Here is a 15,323-nt window from a genome sequence, read left to right as displayed (position 1 = left end):
TTAGCGCGTTTTAATTATTTCAACGCCCACAATTAAATGCTTTGTTGGCGCCATCTGTGGCTCTTGGCCCCAACTAAATAGTTTCGCAATTCGACAAGAGGTAGCGCCACATCCGGAATCAACTGCCTCGTGCGCGCCATCTGTGGCTTTTTGGCTCAACTAAATGATTGCCTGGTCCGACAAGAGATACCGCTGCAGCCTAAACTATCTGGTTTGTGCGCGCCATCTATGCGATCTTTCCCCAACTAAATAGTCCTCCGCTTTAACAAGAGATGGCGCTACCAACGCAAACTTTGCTTATTAGTTCGATGGTTTAACGAGAGATGGCACTACAATCGAGGAAGGAAATAACTGTGTAGGGCCCGGGTGGGTGTCGTCCGATTACGATCAGATAAAAACTCGAAAACTCACACGACAGGATTGATTCCCGCAACTACATAAAAACGTGTCTCCTCTTCTTATCGCCATTAACCCCTCTCTATGTCAGTCCGTCCGATAAACTACCGGCCAGACAACCAAAAAACAGGCGCCAAAAGAATACCAGTGATCAAATCCCCACAACTGCTTTACATACGCTCCCTCTACAAGTCCTTACCCCAACTAATTAGTCCCATAGTTTAATGAGAGATGGCACCACATAACAAAAAAACAGTGAAGTCTTAGAAAACATTTACATACAAAATATACAATATTAAGATGAACAGGTGTACACCGGGCCGCAGCCCCCTACGGCCCATTACTTTATAACAACCACCTGATCATTCTTCTATCTTCTACCAACAGGGAGTTAGAATCTGCTGGGGCTGCGGTTATCCTACAATAGAACTGTATTCTTCCTCGCAGATTGAAAAATCTTGGTCCTAGTTGTTCACTGTGTCCCTCTAATTTGTCGGGGCTCTTTTAACCTATGTGGGAAGCACACACTGGTCACCTATCCATCCAAATAACTCAGAACTCAGTAATTCCTTAATTCATTGTCAACAGGCATTCAAGTCTGTGGTACTCTTCCCAGCCCGTTCTTTGCGAGAACTAAGGGTTTAGGTTAGTTTGAGAACATATCGCAAGGCTCGACGGTACTCACCCATACATTGATTAATCAATGAATTTTAACATTTTTGAGCCACCTCGTTCGATAATTTCCTTCCTTATTTACGTTATATTGATCAAACAAATTAAGCGGAGTCGCAATTTTAGGAATTACGGGTCCACAGATCCATACCAAAATGGGAAAGGTGGATTACAAATCACAGAACGAAAATATATTCTTTTTTTATGTAAAAGAATGCCCTCCAACTGAAAAGGACGGGAACAATAAACATACGGTTTGTCAAATTTCAATTATATGGAATGTGGGGATCATATGCATTTCATTAATATGGATATACTTACAAGGATATTCAATTAATTAGAAATGACACTAATGCGCGTGATGTTTCTCGCAGTTATAGTACTGTAGAACGAGTTGTAAGAGAAAAAACATTTACTACTTAGTTAGATTCAAAATAATTTATATAAAATCTTCGATGGAATACAAAATGAAACAAAACACAGGGCCACAAATAATTAATAATAATATTATTGGTATTAGTTTCTTTTGGCACTATCCTTGTTTTATTGTTTTTATATGGTCAAATGTCACTAGTCCTAAAAAATAAAACTGCATTACAAAAATATTAACAGAAAGATATAAAACAAATAAAAATTACGATTACTTATTTTGTGTTACTAAATAACTTACCTTACCTTTAGTAAAGGTAAGGTAAGGTACTCTATAAAAATAAGCCTATCAATCGACATCATAAATTGCGGGTCCATCTTTATAGTCATGGATACTCGCCTACTACCGATGATTAATGTATTCGAATATTAAGTCTATGGTTCTGGATTAACCACAACATAAGTGCAGTTTGTTGAGGATAGATCGTTCCTGTGATTAGTTGTTACGTATTCAATGCCAATGTCAATGTCAATAATATTCACATACACCATTCAAAAGTCAAGGGGCAAGTGAACAGCAAAAGTTAATTTAGGGATTTGGGAAATATAATGTACTTATACATGTACAGTAATAAATACTCATAAAAGAATAGCATACCTAATAATGTCTGCAAAAAAGACAGAGGTAGTATAGGTTGTTAATTTACGCATATTTCATGTATCTACATATCCATGAAGTGCTGTTTTAAGTCTCTACTTTGAGGCTTTCTTAAAGGAAAGGATTACTGCAATGAATGTTACAACAAATATTTATCTAAAATATATCACAAGGAATTCTTAGTTTACAGCGCTTTGGTCTTTATTTAGGAATTCTAAAGTGAGACTGAGGAATTCATTGGGTTTCTCGGAGTGAACCCAGTGACCAGCCCCCTCGATATATTTCAGCTCCGCGTTAGGGAACAGCTTCAGAATTTTGGGATAATCGCTTTTCCTGAAAGTCAAAGAAAACATTTTTATTTTGTATTTGGCAATATTTTGATATAAAAATTCTACACCCTCTTCTGTCGAACCACCACACTCACTGAATATAGTCAGATTTCGCGCCACCTACAAATAAAACCGGTCCCTCAAAAGTTATGTTGTGTACTACGGGGAATGTCGAAATTTCCTTGAAATCTTTTAGCAGAGTTTTCGCATTGAATCTCCAGGTATAGCTGTAACAATCTAGAATTTAAGTGATCCTAGATAGTAAAATCCGTACCTCGTATCGCTTTTCTGAACCAAATTCATTAATATAAAATTCATAATCCCCTTACTTTTGATTACTTTAGATAAATGAGCAGTGGCGTACGCCCTCGCCTCTAACAAAGGCAAATTTGAAGGGAAAGACATTTTACTCAGGGCATACAAAATATCCGCAAAAGATGTAAAATTGTGACTTGTAGTTATTGGCGACATATCGATCACGATCAACTTCTCCACCAATTCCGGCTAAAAAAACATCTTTTAAACATCTTAAAAGAGATATATAATATACTATGGTTACATATTTTAACGCAAATAACATTCCGGCCCGTCCGCCGATGTCATGCCCGAGTATTGACACTTTATGCAGTTCCAATCTTTGAAAAAACCTCAGCAGATCAATGATCACATTGTCATATGACTGATCATCGCAATGGGGCGAATCCCCGTGATTTCTGAGATCGAGTGCAAAAACCTTTAAAATAATCACTTTTATTATAGGTAACGATAAAAAAGTAATAAAATTCTAATACAGTGTGGTCCCTGATTTTATAAATGTGGCAAAAAGGAATGCCGGATTTAACTCGTGACAATAATATCATGTGAAATATACCTTGGTAAAATTTATACAGGGTTACGAATGTATTGCCCAAACAATGGAAATGTGGAAATATCCACATGAAAACTTGGGATTCAGGGGATCTTAGAGATAGCGAATACTAAATCTATTCTATCACATTTGTAGATGGTGCTTAAGTCTTTATAGATAACTAATGAGCAATACTCAATACCATTACTTAAAAGATGAGACTCCATTCTACTCACTTGTCTTTTAAAATGTTCATTATCACAGTACTTCTTACACAGACTGTTAAAATTGGATCTGGATCCCAACAATCCATGCAATATGACCAGAGGGTCGGGCTTTTCTTTTGCTAAAATCGACTCTGTACTTTGATACGAAGAGTACGAGAGTTCGACAGTATACTTCAAAAATTCAGTTTCGGCTGAAAAGTCTGATTTGCATCTAATACTGGCTGCCCGAAACTTAGATACAAACAAAGAGAAACAAATTTTACAGAAATTTGAAGCAAGTGCCATTAGGTGACAGTTGAGGGTGTGGAATATTTGTCATTGTCAGTTCTTATCTTACCCTATAAAATCCGAATTCGCCCCACCAATGAAAAGGGTGCTTCCTTTATACTGCATATCATTCAACAATGGAAACCTGGTAATATTATTAAAATTTTGCAACAGGGCTGGTATGTTTACCCTCCATCTATAACTGCAATCAGCAATACAACTTCATTATATTGAAGTTGCTATATTTTATATTTACCCATCATCCTTTTGTACTAAATTTGTCAACAAAAAGGCTCTCAAATTTGGGTCTGCAATAGACTTTGCTAGTTGTGCATCTACAGTACTCCTAGCTTTCGACATTGAAACATTTTTTGGCAACTGTACTCTCTCCATAGCTGTAAATAACCCGGGCATTTGATTTAAATTTGGGCTCGTGGTAACAGGCGAAATGTCCACTATTATCAACTTATTCACATGTTCTGGCTAAAACAGCGGTATATAAAATGCACGAACATTTTATTCCATCGGACCCACGTATTTCAAAGCAAACAGCATAGCTGTTCTCCCACCCATTGAGTGGCCCATCAGGTCTACTTTATGGATATGTTGGTCTACTAAAAACTGCTTAACATCAGCCGCAAGATCTGCATAGCTGTGACTCTCAGAATGGGGACTGTCACCATGATTTCGGAGGTCCAGGGCTATTACTTTCCGTTGTGGTAATGTTCTTTGTTGGTAGGCTTTACATAAGCTTACCCAGTTGCTTTTGGAACCGAACAAACCGTGCAGTATCAAAAAAGGAGGTACATGTTTGTCGTCATTTAAGCTTTTCTCGTATGTTGCGAATGCCAATTTGATCGGAGCTAGTGTCTCAGCATTTGAATACTGTTTATTAACGGTTTTTAAGCCCAAGAAGCTTAACCCTAAATTGAATGACTGTTTAAACATTATATGCTGCCGAAAAAAATTGCTCACTTTCAAAATCAACCTCAATCGAGCTATTTATCTCATGGTTATGGTCTGATTTTATGTAATTTATTTGATATATTTTTTACTTAGGTAACTAAACAAACACGATAACCATCCGTAGTCAGCAAACCAACATTTTATTCTCTGGCTTTTGGTCTCTGTTGTCATCGTCATCTGACGGTTAATTTAAAGGTTAATATGGTGACACATTTCATTATAATAAAAAGATAAATAGCCCAGGAAATTAATCTCTATTGTTGACAACAATAACGCAATAGGCGAATCAATTATTTTTGCGGACACAATGCAATTGGGACCAAGCGCTTTAATTTGATTCGTTTCCAAAGTTTGCTTAACCTTTACTTGATATTGAGGTGGAAGCATAAAGTTATTTTTAGTAGTAGAAGAAAGTGTGTGTTCCAGGGACATATATTAAATATAAAAACAATGGCTAAAGAGGAAGAGTATGACAAACTCCCAGACAAGGACGCGGCCAAGGAGTTTTATGCCAAATATGAGCCAAAGGAAATTCTTGGACGGTAAGTTGAAAATAAATATCTCAAGAAGAAGTTGATATACAGTTTTTAGAGGAATCTCGTCCACTGTGCGACGATGTATTGAAAAGGAAACTGGAAAGGAGTTTGCCGCTAAAATTATCGACTTAAGTAATGACGATTCGTCACTAGAAGCGACCAGGCAAGAAATCTCAATTTTACGGATCGTTGCCGGTCATCCCTACATTAGTAATTTCAAAATTGTCTAGCTGTTGTGATGTTGATTTTGCTTTTTAGTTGAGCTTCAAGATGTATTCGAGTCGAGTACATTCATTTTCCTGGTTTTTGAACTATGCAAACATGGAGAACTTTTCGACTATTTGACCTCCGTAGTCGCGCTAAGCGAGAAAAAGACGAGGTACATAATGAAGCAGGTTTTTGAGGGCGTCCACCACATCCACTCCAAGGGTGTAGTTCACAGGGATTTAAAGCCCGAGAACATTCTGTTAGATGATAATTTAAATGTTAAGATAACTGATTTTGGATTTGCTAAGAAATTAGAAAACGAGGAACTGTTACATGGTAACTACATTTTTTTAAATTTAAAAGTTACAAAGGAAGAGCAAGTTATCAAAAAAAACCTTTTTCTAGATTTGTGTGGCACGCCTGGATATTTGGCACCAGAAACCCTGAAAACCAACATGTTCGAAGACTTCCCAGGGTATTCTTTCGAAGTTGATATGTAGGTATAAACTCTCCTGATGTGCCACTTCCGCAGTAATCAGACGCTTGTTTCATTTTTGTTTTAGATGGGCCTGCGGTGTTATCATGTACACCTTGTAAGTATGGCGTTGGTTAAAAATTACCCAAATTCACTGTTCATTGTTTCTCCCAAGGTTAGTCGGGTGTCCTCCATTTTGGCACAGGAAACAAATGATCATGCTGCGGAACATAATGGATGGTAAATACTCTTTTACTTCTCCAGAATGGGCTGACATTTCAGGTAATATTAATTAGACATTTTTATATATAAGTTAATTGATTTTAATTCCAGAAGCACCAAAAGACTTGATAAGGAAGTTGTTGGTTGTCGATCCTAAACAAAGAATATCCGTGAGTGAAGCTCTCAGGCACGAGTTCTTCCAAGCAGTGGTAAGTGTCGATATTGGTGTACAATTAAAAACTGTTTTAACTGTGGTCCATGGCCGAACATCAGTGTTGCACACATTAGCGTTCTCATTTCCTCGTGTCATTCACATTCATCAGACCACACACTTTTAGCATCTGTGGGATCAGGATATAATGTCGTTAAAAGAGTCCCTGAAGAAATCATCCAGGCGATACAGTCGCATTTCTGAACTCACATTGGTAATTTCTTTTGATCACGGTTTATTCTTTGTCTTAACCATCCATTAATTTTTTTTTGCCTATTTGTAGCGTTTTAACTCACAACATACTAACAATTTTGTTTTATGTTGTCTTTGTCCAATACTTCATTCTAGGATTTATATTTATGTGTGAATAGCTTGGGAAATCTGGACATGATATAGGTATGCGTCAACCTTTGCCTATGGTTGTAAAAGACAGCTTTTAAATATATGTCCCTTTTAATTTTTGAATATTGATATCATTTCATTTTAATCAGGTGATAATGGCAATTTGAACATTAAAGCCAGGTGAAAGAATTAATAATAGGAAAATTTTGATGACTCATCTTGACAATCAAAATCCTGTATTGCCCCAAATATGCATACACTGTTTTATGAAAATCATTTTTAAAGTTTAAAGTTAAAAATCGACTTTTTCCCAATTCGAGGAATATAATATACAGTTTTTCAATTTTTTCTTGAAGGCGAATCCGGATAGAGAAAAAGGAACGCACAAAAATGTTTAATTCTTTGCCATTTGATATTCAAAAATTATTAAACATCAGTGGCGCACCAAAACAAAGAGTTATATAATTGATAAATAATTTGAATGATTAAGTAATATTACTTCTGCGCTTTACTTAACTCTTAGATATGCGTCATTGTATATCTTAAGGTCCACTTTTCAGTGCCGATGTAGAGGAAATATTTTTTGCTAATAATAGGTTGGCAACATCGTATTAAAATTGAAAAAAAAAACAAATTTTAAATTTAATACTTAACCAATTTTCAATCAGTCTTCTCCTAATCCCATTATTTAAATCTTAAGATAGCCTCGTTTAGTGCTGTGTGTTTAGCGGGGTCTTATTGTGTAAAGACTTTCATTCTGTCTAATTGAAATATTTATACTTTGCTTGCAGAAAATGGTTGGTTTAGGTTCTGCACGTCCAAATTAGCTTCGGTTCATATTCTTATCTTCTTACGTTTTTTTTTTTTTTGAAGTAAAAACTTTGTAAAAATTGGCTTCTCAGAAAAATATAAATTCAAACTAGATGCCTCTTTAGGTATGTCGTGTGTATCTTTGATGTTTCGGCATTCGGTATGATTTAAAAGTCACCACACTCAAGTCGAATGTTTATTTTACACATATTTTGAAAATAATTCTGGCTTCGAACATGTCAAGACTTCAAAAATAAATTAAATGAAGTTAAAATAATAATGCTTGACCAGCCAGAGGCAACCGGGTATTCGACAATTACTATTTCCAAATTTCCAAAAGATCCTCGAATAATTTACTATTGCGCCTAATTTGTACAGTATGTCCCATCAAAAATGGGACACATTGTACGATTTAGCATTAATTCCAGGCTTTGCTGTAAATTACCCATTATTTAGTGTGGTGTTCATTGTAGAAACTGCAACAGAGCAAATTCAACCCGAGACGAAAATTTCAAATGGCTATACTGTTTGTCAGAGCGATGATAAGGATACAGAGGTTGCGATTTACGCCTGAACCCCTTAGTTTGGACACCGCCCGTATCGACCCCTACAGAGTGAAGCTTCTGAGAAAGGTGCGAACAAGGATTTCACTCATATGGACGTGTTTAATTGCCCTCGAATCATTACAGGTCGTCGACGGTTGCGCCTTTAGGGTGTACGGACACTGGGTTAAGAAGGGCGAGGGCCAGAACAGAGCGGCCCTGTTCGAGAATACGCCCAAGACCGAACTAAAGCATATATACGTCACAAACTTAAGCAGATAATTATAGCGGAATTTTTCTTTTTTTAGTAGAATTTTTAAATTATTTTAATGTTAGTGTTTTAAAGTGCACGTAATCGATTGTCATTACAGTTGAAGGCGACAAAGATCGCTCAATCCAGATAGGTAGACAGGATATATTAAAAAATATTTATAAAAAAAAGATAATTATTATAAAATTGGACATCATCCATATGCTAGAAGACGAATTTAAATCAGTGAGATCATCTTGAATACATGAATATCACTATTCAGATGTGACGTCATGACGACACAGTCCTGATCAAGGTTTCCAGTATGGTTAAAGTAAAGAACTGTCAAGTTTCTCTGAGTGCTTTTTTTGTTTTTATTTACTCGCTGCTGCTTTTTGTGTTTTGGTTGTTGTAATGACTATGAAATGTCAATGTTCTATGGAATGTATAAATAAATCTTAGCAATTTGTAATTTAAAAAACTCAAAAATGCCTTCCTGATTATTTCATATTTGTCATTTTATTTTTCACTTGACTACGACTATTCTTTAGTTCTTTAGTTTATTCCACACTTTAAAGTACGTTCTACGGAGGCATTTTTTTGAACAAAGCTTAATTTGCTTCCATTCATTTTGCTTTACTTGCCCAAAATTTACGCTTGAATTCTGTTCCCTCGTTACTCCATAAGTTCTGAAATCTTATTAGAAATGGTATAAGTTTTTAAAAATCTAAAAACTGACTGAGCTATCCTGTCTCGATTCTCCTGCCTTTGATCCCGTCAATAGTTGATGGAAAATATCTGCCTACTTTGTCGCCTGTGACGGGTTTATTCCGAATTTTTGAATATTTTGATATTAGCTTATTTATCGAACAAAGACATTATACCAAATTTTAGACTATAAAACTAAGTCTAAGCACACATTGTTGTGCATAAGAAAAAAAACTGGCGGATTTTCCCAAAGTTAGGTTCAATATGCACTTCGTACCTAGAGCACAGAAGACATGTTAATTTTTGCTTATTATTGAAAATAAAAGCATAATTTAATTTAATTGCATTTTTTATTAAGTTAATTGAACTTCAGAAGTTAGTTATCCTCATATAACTGCTAAAGATCTATAGGCCAAAAATACAGGAACTTTGAGGCAACATGAGCACGTACGAGATTTAAAATCTCACTTTTAACCAACACCTCTATAAATACTGGCTTTCGAGCAATAATAAGACTGCAACAATCAACATGCCCACTGATAGAACATCAAATCAAAAGTTTGTTAAATGAAAAATACACACAATAACACTCGGGTTTCTTAAAGCAGAAATTACGCGAAATTTTATTTACTTGTACGTCAGTTTTCATTGCAAACGCAACAAGTTTGGCAATGGGTAAGTATTTTTCTCACGAAAACACGACAAAGGTGGACAATAGAAAAGACTGCTAGTAGTCTGTGACGATAGCAAAAAACTTTATAAAAATAAATCAATTTTCTAGAAAAATTACTTATGAGGCATGTAAGAGATTTAAAATCTTTGTTTTTAACCAACGACATCTGCAATTGCAAATCTTAGCTTTCGTTTAAGAACATCTTGCGGCATTCAATAACTAACATGGCCGCTGACAGATCGTCAACAAGTTGCAGTAACACCCAAACTTGTTGCTATGAGTGTACTAAATGTACTTTTTTGGAAGCAATAAATCTATTGTCTATGGATAGTATTTTCCTAAAATATGTCCAGATCCTGGCAAAAAGGAGTTAAGGTATGGATAGCTTTGAAAGAGTAAAGCATTAAAAGCAGAATTTATAAAATAAACCAACTTTAAATATTTTAAATGAATTAGTACATAAGACAGCACTTTCCGGTGTATTACAGTTTTGACCGCAAACACTTTCAACGAAAAAGATACAGAGATAATCAGCAAACACCAAAAATGAAAACAATAATGGCACAGACCACTAGGGTTCTTGGCTCAGCGTTGCCAATAATTTCAGACTGATATTACGTTTTCATAAAATACGACAACTGCACGAAAATATCAAAGTCACCGGCGGCGTAGCACGTTTTACCGGTCACTATATTATCTAATGTATATAATTTCATGTTAAAACTATTTAGGCTATTTATCTGCGTCGATCTCAACCAATTAGTAATAAGGAGCAAAAATCTTGGTACAGTTACTAGATTTGACAATACAAAAAATATGATGTACATTTTAAAACTTACCCGATGTAATATTCTAATACATATGTATATCCATTCCAACTACCGCTTAAATTTGTCCGTAATTTCTCACTTTACATTTGCGCTATAAATGCTCTAACAAATTAACAGTGATAATTCAACGTCGACAAAAGTAAGAGATACACTTAATTACAAAAATAAGAAAGAAATATCACTGTTGCGGACCCTCGGATACACTTAATTACAAAAATAAGAAACAAATATCACTGTTGCGGACCCTGGGAACAGTTAATTTTGGTAGTTCAAATTCTGTCTGAATAATTTAGCGATACTTGTCGCGTCATCTATGTTCGAAAGTACAAATATGTACATTTAAAAGAATCCTAAAACATCGGAAATTTACAGTAAGTTTGCGGACATATCTGGATCGACATCGATCGATAAATACTTGTTTAGATGCCTATTATTTAAATTACATCTTTGTAAGTTTTTCTAGTTGATGTAAAAGAATTTAAAATTTAGTTGCAATTGTATATGTTATAAAGAAGTAAACTTCCGGATTGTTAGTCATTTATTTGTTAAAAGCAAGAACCTTTTGCTGAATGAAAAAGAAGTTGCACTAATGAGTCACTTTGTTTTGTAATCAGGATTAGTTAAACCGAGTTAAACTGGTATATCTTTTATTTATGTAATTAGCAATGTCTTTGCAAACAACTAATCGGGAATGCTTTCTCATATAGGTAGACAAAATGACAAGACCGCTAAACCAGTTTTTTTTATATTTGGGTGTATTAAACCATTGATACGGAAGTCTTGTTACCAGTAAAACTAAATTACCAATGTTCGTGTTAGAGATTAATCGAGAACCCTTTGTAGTGTTAGTAGACCAATTAACGGCCGTTAAAACAGTTTTTTTTCAGATTTGAGCTTATTAAACACGGGGTTGCGCGATTTAACAGCTTAGCAATATGGCAGACCTTACTGCTGTCACTACTTCATCCTACCGAAATTTTGCGAACAATTTTTCCGAAATACCATGCAACAACTGCTATACAGAGTATTTTGCAATTTCTACCTAAACGAGGATATTCATTTAATAAGTTATTTGATGTCATAATAACATCCTCCAAATAGAGGCCATAAAATAGCTACTCCATATACTGGTCAAGCGAACATCGAAGTCAATAAGACTGTGTGGTCAACATTCGACAACTCAATTCAATAATTGTAGTTATTTCTGCCAAAAATTTGCGGAATAATACATAAAATAAATAAATAAATAATAAATAAAACCGCTTTTATTTTAAGCTCCACGAAGGTCAGCTGAGCTGTTAACTTAACTGAGTATTGAACAAGACAATGCGAACTTAATTTAGTATACTAATATGAATCAAGCATAAATCAAAAAAGAAAAACGATTAAATACTATATAAAGAGAACTGATGAGCAATCTAGGTAGTTTCCCGTAAGATATTTTATTAATTGAAATTTAAAAGCGCAATGAGAGACATTCTGTGGTTGACTAATCTTAATACGAGGAACAGCTGTTAGTCAGGGACTTCTTAATTTTAGGTATTTCATATTGACGTTTCAAGCCGGTGCCACTGAAATGTTACTCAAGTTTTTATATTCGTCACCAGCTGTTTTGGTTTGTTTGTTTTGGGCGGCCCAATACAACAACTTAATAGGATTTAATTTCAAGCCATAATCATTTGAGTATTTAAAGACTGATTCCAAGCATTTATTCCACCGCATCTGACCGGGAAAAAGAAATATGTAATTGCGTGTCATCAGCATACTATTGAACTCACTAAAACAACCCTACAAATCTGCTGTATATATAATGAAGAAAAGAGGTCCTAATAATGAGCATTGAGAGACCTTCTTGACAACTAATAAGGCTTTTGATCAAATGTTGTCAATCGAACTAGCTTATATCTGTGATCCAGATAGTTACGAATCAATTGAACCGTCTTAAATTTAAACCCGTAGTATTTTAACTTGGCATAGCCTGATCGAGGGTATCGTAAGTTTTACTGTAATCTAATAAGACTAAAGCCGATGATTCTCCTTTACCTGCTGCTGAGAAAATATCATCCAAAACTTTAATGTAATACATTTTACAAACTTCACAAAGGAGTTGTATCAAAAAATACACTTCACCACAACCTTCTAATAACAATGAGGCCGAAAGCAATCCTACACTTGGCACTGTGGTTCTTCCTTACATTCAAAATATCACTGACCATATATCAAAAGTTCTCAAAACCAGATTTACCGCTTGTCCCAAAATCTTCTGTCTGTCACAGATAAAATTCCATTTGAGATGCGAGGAGTTCATACGCGGCAAAGAATACATTGGAGAAACCGGACGAAAAATATCAACTAGACTCAAAGAACACGAAACAGCCTTACGACTAAGACAAATAAACTCATCAGCTATTGTCGAACACAATCACGAAACCGGCCATAAAATTTTATTCGATAAAACTAAAATTCTTGCATGTAATCAATTCTTTTACCAACGAAAAATCCGAGAGTCTATAGAAATTTATAAACAAGCTAACAATCTTAACCGCGACTGAGGTCTCTACCTGACGCCCATATGGGACTCAGTCATCGGAGACAGTGTATATGCCCCTTATTTAGCTCCGCCCCCCAATATATAAGCAGGTACAGAGTAAAATGCGAGCCAGTTTCAGTCAAGCTCTGAAGAATCCAACAGGATGATTGGCGAAACGTCCGCAAGTTCGACGCAGCAAAAACCGACGCAGTTTTGTAAAAAGTATTACAGTAGCCTGTGGAAGTTTCTTTGAAAAAAAAAAACTTTACTTTATATATCCTTTGCGAAATCCTGACTGTAATTTAAGGTTGTTTTTAGTGAAATAATCACAGATCTACCCATGAATGAATGTTAGGCTTGCTCACTTTTGGTAATACAGCTTTCAATACATAGATGAAAAAGCTGAGTAAGAATGGGCAGTTGGGCAGCAAAGTTTTGGCATTTTTAGTGTAATTTATATACATAATACATAGTATACCTCACTGTAGACGATGCTCATATCCACCTACCCCTCTCCCCGCACCGCTGTTGCTATTGTTGAGAACCGGAATCACACCACGATGGATCCTATTTTACATCGATCGATTTGTTTATGACGTGAGTTTTGTAGTTCTTTAGAGAATAATTTAGTTATCGACGTTCGACTACGACAAAATGGCTAAAACAAAAGTCGATACTGATTATTTAAAAAGTTTATTTCAAACTGGCAGTGCGTGGTTATACCGTAACGTACATGTTTAAAATCCAAATATATATAAAATTGCACATAGATTTACAAATTGTATATAATTGCCCTAAGTAACAATTTAGATGCTCTCGAAAACAAACAAGCTTTTCAAACCCTAAATCTATGAGACTAGCGCAACAATTAACTAGGTAACGTGAGAAATTAAACCCGATTCTGGCTTAGTAAGTATAAAAATCCGTCTAAAAGAAAAGTGTTTTAAACCCATACCATGTCACAGGAAGTACAATGGAAGAAAAACAATAACCAATATGTCGGTACATTTGAACTACGGCTCAAGTAGCGTTTGGTTCCTTTGATGAATACTAATTTATCACAGAAACATTTCACAACGAACTATAAAGTATACGTGTTACGCATTTTAACCGGGTAAGTAGTAAAAATGGTAAAATTTTCGCAGTAAATCTAGCAAAAAAACAAGTATAATTCAAGATAACAGCCTCCCGAAGAGTTTCAAGAATTTCACGAAGATGAAACGAAAACTTGTATATGGGCAGATTCATTAATAATTGGAAATATAAATACAAAAAATATGCGCTAAAAAACGTTCACATGAACGTAAAATGCTTGGTTCCCAAGATTTCTCAATTTTCATCGCCTTTTGTGTTTTTAGAACTAATTTTAAGAAAAAGTTGAAAGCAACTCAATGAGTGGGTTATTCAAAGCAAAAAACATTGCAAGTCAGTGGCGCACATTTTTTTGGCGTGATGTATGTGTGTGTTTCTAAGCAAACCAATTATGTGGTGTGGTAAATTATAATACATATTAAATAATTTTTGAATAAATCGGTTGCTCCGAAGACCTCATTCAAGCAATATTATTTTAAAGCAAAGTTAGCCAATTAAAATTAATTGAAAATATTGTAAAAAGCATATCTTATATGATTTTTTTTGTCTTTTTGACAAATCTCCAGGCAAGCGTCGGCGCATACTTTTCGAAACACCCTGTATGGACAGAATAAACTTCCGATAGAATCTGTATAAAGTAAGAAGAAAGTTCGTGTTGCTAGATCCACCCGAGTGGTAATAATTAATAAGCCACATTTGACAGATACACTACGTTAAGGCCAAAACACTACGTCACGTTAATACCGCCAAGTTGCGCATATTATTCCAAAGTGACTAGATCGAAGCAAAAAATATGTCATCATGTCATGATGTTCCCAAACCGATGAGATCACTTTCAAGTTACCCTTTCCGTTTACTTTAGAGGCCCTTAACGGGCATCATCAACTGCCTAGCCTCGTCTGTCTCAACACGTATTCGATATTGATGCAGTCCAAAACGGCCGCGCCCACCGAGCTTCTTCGCGACGCCATACTCTTTACCAGGATCCATTTGTTGCATTTGGGATCGTACTGCTCGACCGAATTTAAACTCGAACTGCCATCGGTACCGCCCAATGAGTAAATGTGGCCGTTGATGGCTACCACCTCGTGGGTGGCCCTGTCAATGACATCGCATCATCGATTGATTAAATTTGTCAATTACTTCACAGAAACCATCTATAAA

The 15,323-nt window shown here is 35.4% G+C and overlaps 4 protein-coding genes across 15 annotated transcripts in view; 1 reads left to right on the top strand and 3 right to left on the bottom strand.

Moving 5' to 3' along the window:
* Positions 1-837: 837 nt before the first annotated feature.
* On the bottom strand, positions 838-3,909 carry LOC132706202 (protein ABHD11-like). 5 transcript variants are annotated; one of them, XR_009619562.1, is made up of 8 exons: positions 3,508-3,909; positions 2,984-3,157; positions 2,699-2,928; positions 2,520-2,651; positions 2,096-2,428; positions 1,390-1,644; positions 1,082-1,293; positions 838-1,029 (listed from the first exon to the last, which is right to left on the bottom strand). XR_009619562.1 is itself a non-coding variant. In XM_060677390.1 (5 exons), exons 1-5 carry the CDS (start codon positions 3,781-3,783, stop codon positions 2,275-2,277), a joined length of 966 nt encoding a protein of 321 aa, XP_060533373.1. In that variant the 5' UTR covers positions 3,784-3,909; the 3' UTR covers positions 1,304-2,274. The 5 variants fall into 5 exon arrangements, 1 of the variants encoding a protein (XP_060533373.1); XR_009619563.1 differs by having other exon boundaries at positions 1,390-2,428; XR_009619561.1 differs by lacking the exon at positions 1,390-1,644.
* Positions 3,561-4,846, bottom strand: LOC132706203 (protein ABHD11-like). Of its 2 annotated transcripts, none has more exons than XM_060677392.1 (4): positions 4,300-4,846; positions 4,022-4,248; positions 3,836-3,967; positions 3,561-3,689 (listed from the first exon to the last, which is right to left on the bottom strand). In XM_060677392.1, the coding sequence occupies exons 1-4, from the start codon at positions 4,711-4,713 to the stop codon at positions 3,680-3,682; spliced, it is 783 nt and encodes a 260-aa protein (XP_060533375.1). In that variant the 5' UTR covers positions 4,714-4,846; the 3' UTR covers positions 3,561-3,679. The 2 variants fall into 2 exon arrangements, with proteins under 2 accessions (XP_060533375.1, XP_060533374.1); XM_060677391.1 differs by having other exon boundaries at positions 3,584-3,698.
* Positions 4,847-4,887: 41 nt separating this feature from the next.
* LOC132706201 (phosphorylase b kinase gamma catalytic chain, liver/testis isoform) lies at positions 4,888-9,375 on the top strand. 2 transcript variants are annotated; one of them, XM_060677389.1, is made up of 10 exons: positions 4,888-5,273; positions 5,323-5,477; positions 5,526-5,810; positions 5,880-5,970; positions 6,038-6,067; positions 6,125-6,231; positions 6,283-6,380; positions 6,510-6,596; positions 8,008-8,166; positions 8,224-9,375. In XM_060677389.1, exons 1-10 carry the CDS (start codon positions 5,182-5,184, stop codon positions 8,356-8,358), a joined length of 1,239 nt encoding a protein of 412 aa, XP_060533372.1. In that variant the 5' UTR covers positions 4,888-5,181; the 3' UTR covers positions 8,359-9,375. The 2 variants fall into 2 exon arrangements, with proteins under 2 accessions (XP_060533372.1, XP_060533371.1); XM_060677388.1 differs by lacking the exon at positions 6,510-6,596 and having other exon boundaries at positions 4,891-5,273.
* A 4,400-nt stretch (positions 9,376-13,775) lies between these two features.
* LOC132705924 (kelch-like protein 17) overlaps positions 13,776-15,323 on the bottom strand; it is a 42,358-nt gene continuing 40,810 nt past the window's right edge. For 5 of the 6 annotated variants that reach the window (XM_060676891.1, XM_060676892.1, XM_060676897.1 and 2 more), the window contains one exon: positions 13,776-15,257. In XM_060676891.1, coding sequence (XP_060532874.1) covers positions 15,041-15,257 — 217 coding nt within the window. In that variant the 3' untranslated portion in view covers positions 13,776-15,040. The other variant, XM_060676894.1, reaches the window with a different exon arrangement.

This window comes from Cylas formicarius, unplaced genomic scaffold, assembly GCF_029955315.1.
Source record: "Cylas formicarius isolate icCylForm1 unplaced genomic scaffold, icCylForm1.1 PGA_scaffold_8__14_contigs__length_24414737, whole genome shotgun sequence".
NCBI lineage: Eukaryota > Metazoa > Arthropoda > Insecta > Coleoptera > Brentidae > Cylas > Cylas formicarius.
Note: the sequence above shows the minus strand (reverse complement) of the source record. Positions and strands in the feature narration are given on the sequence as shown.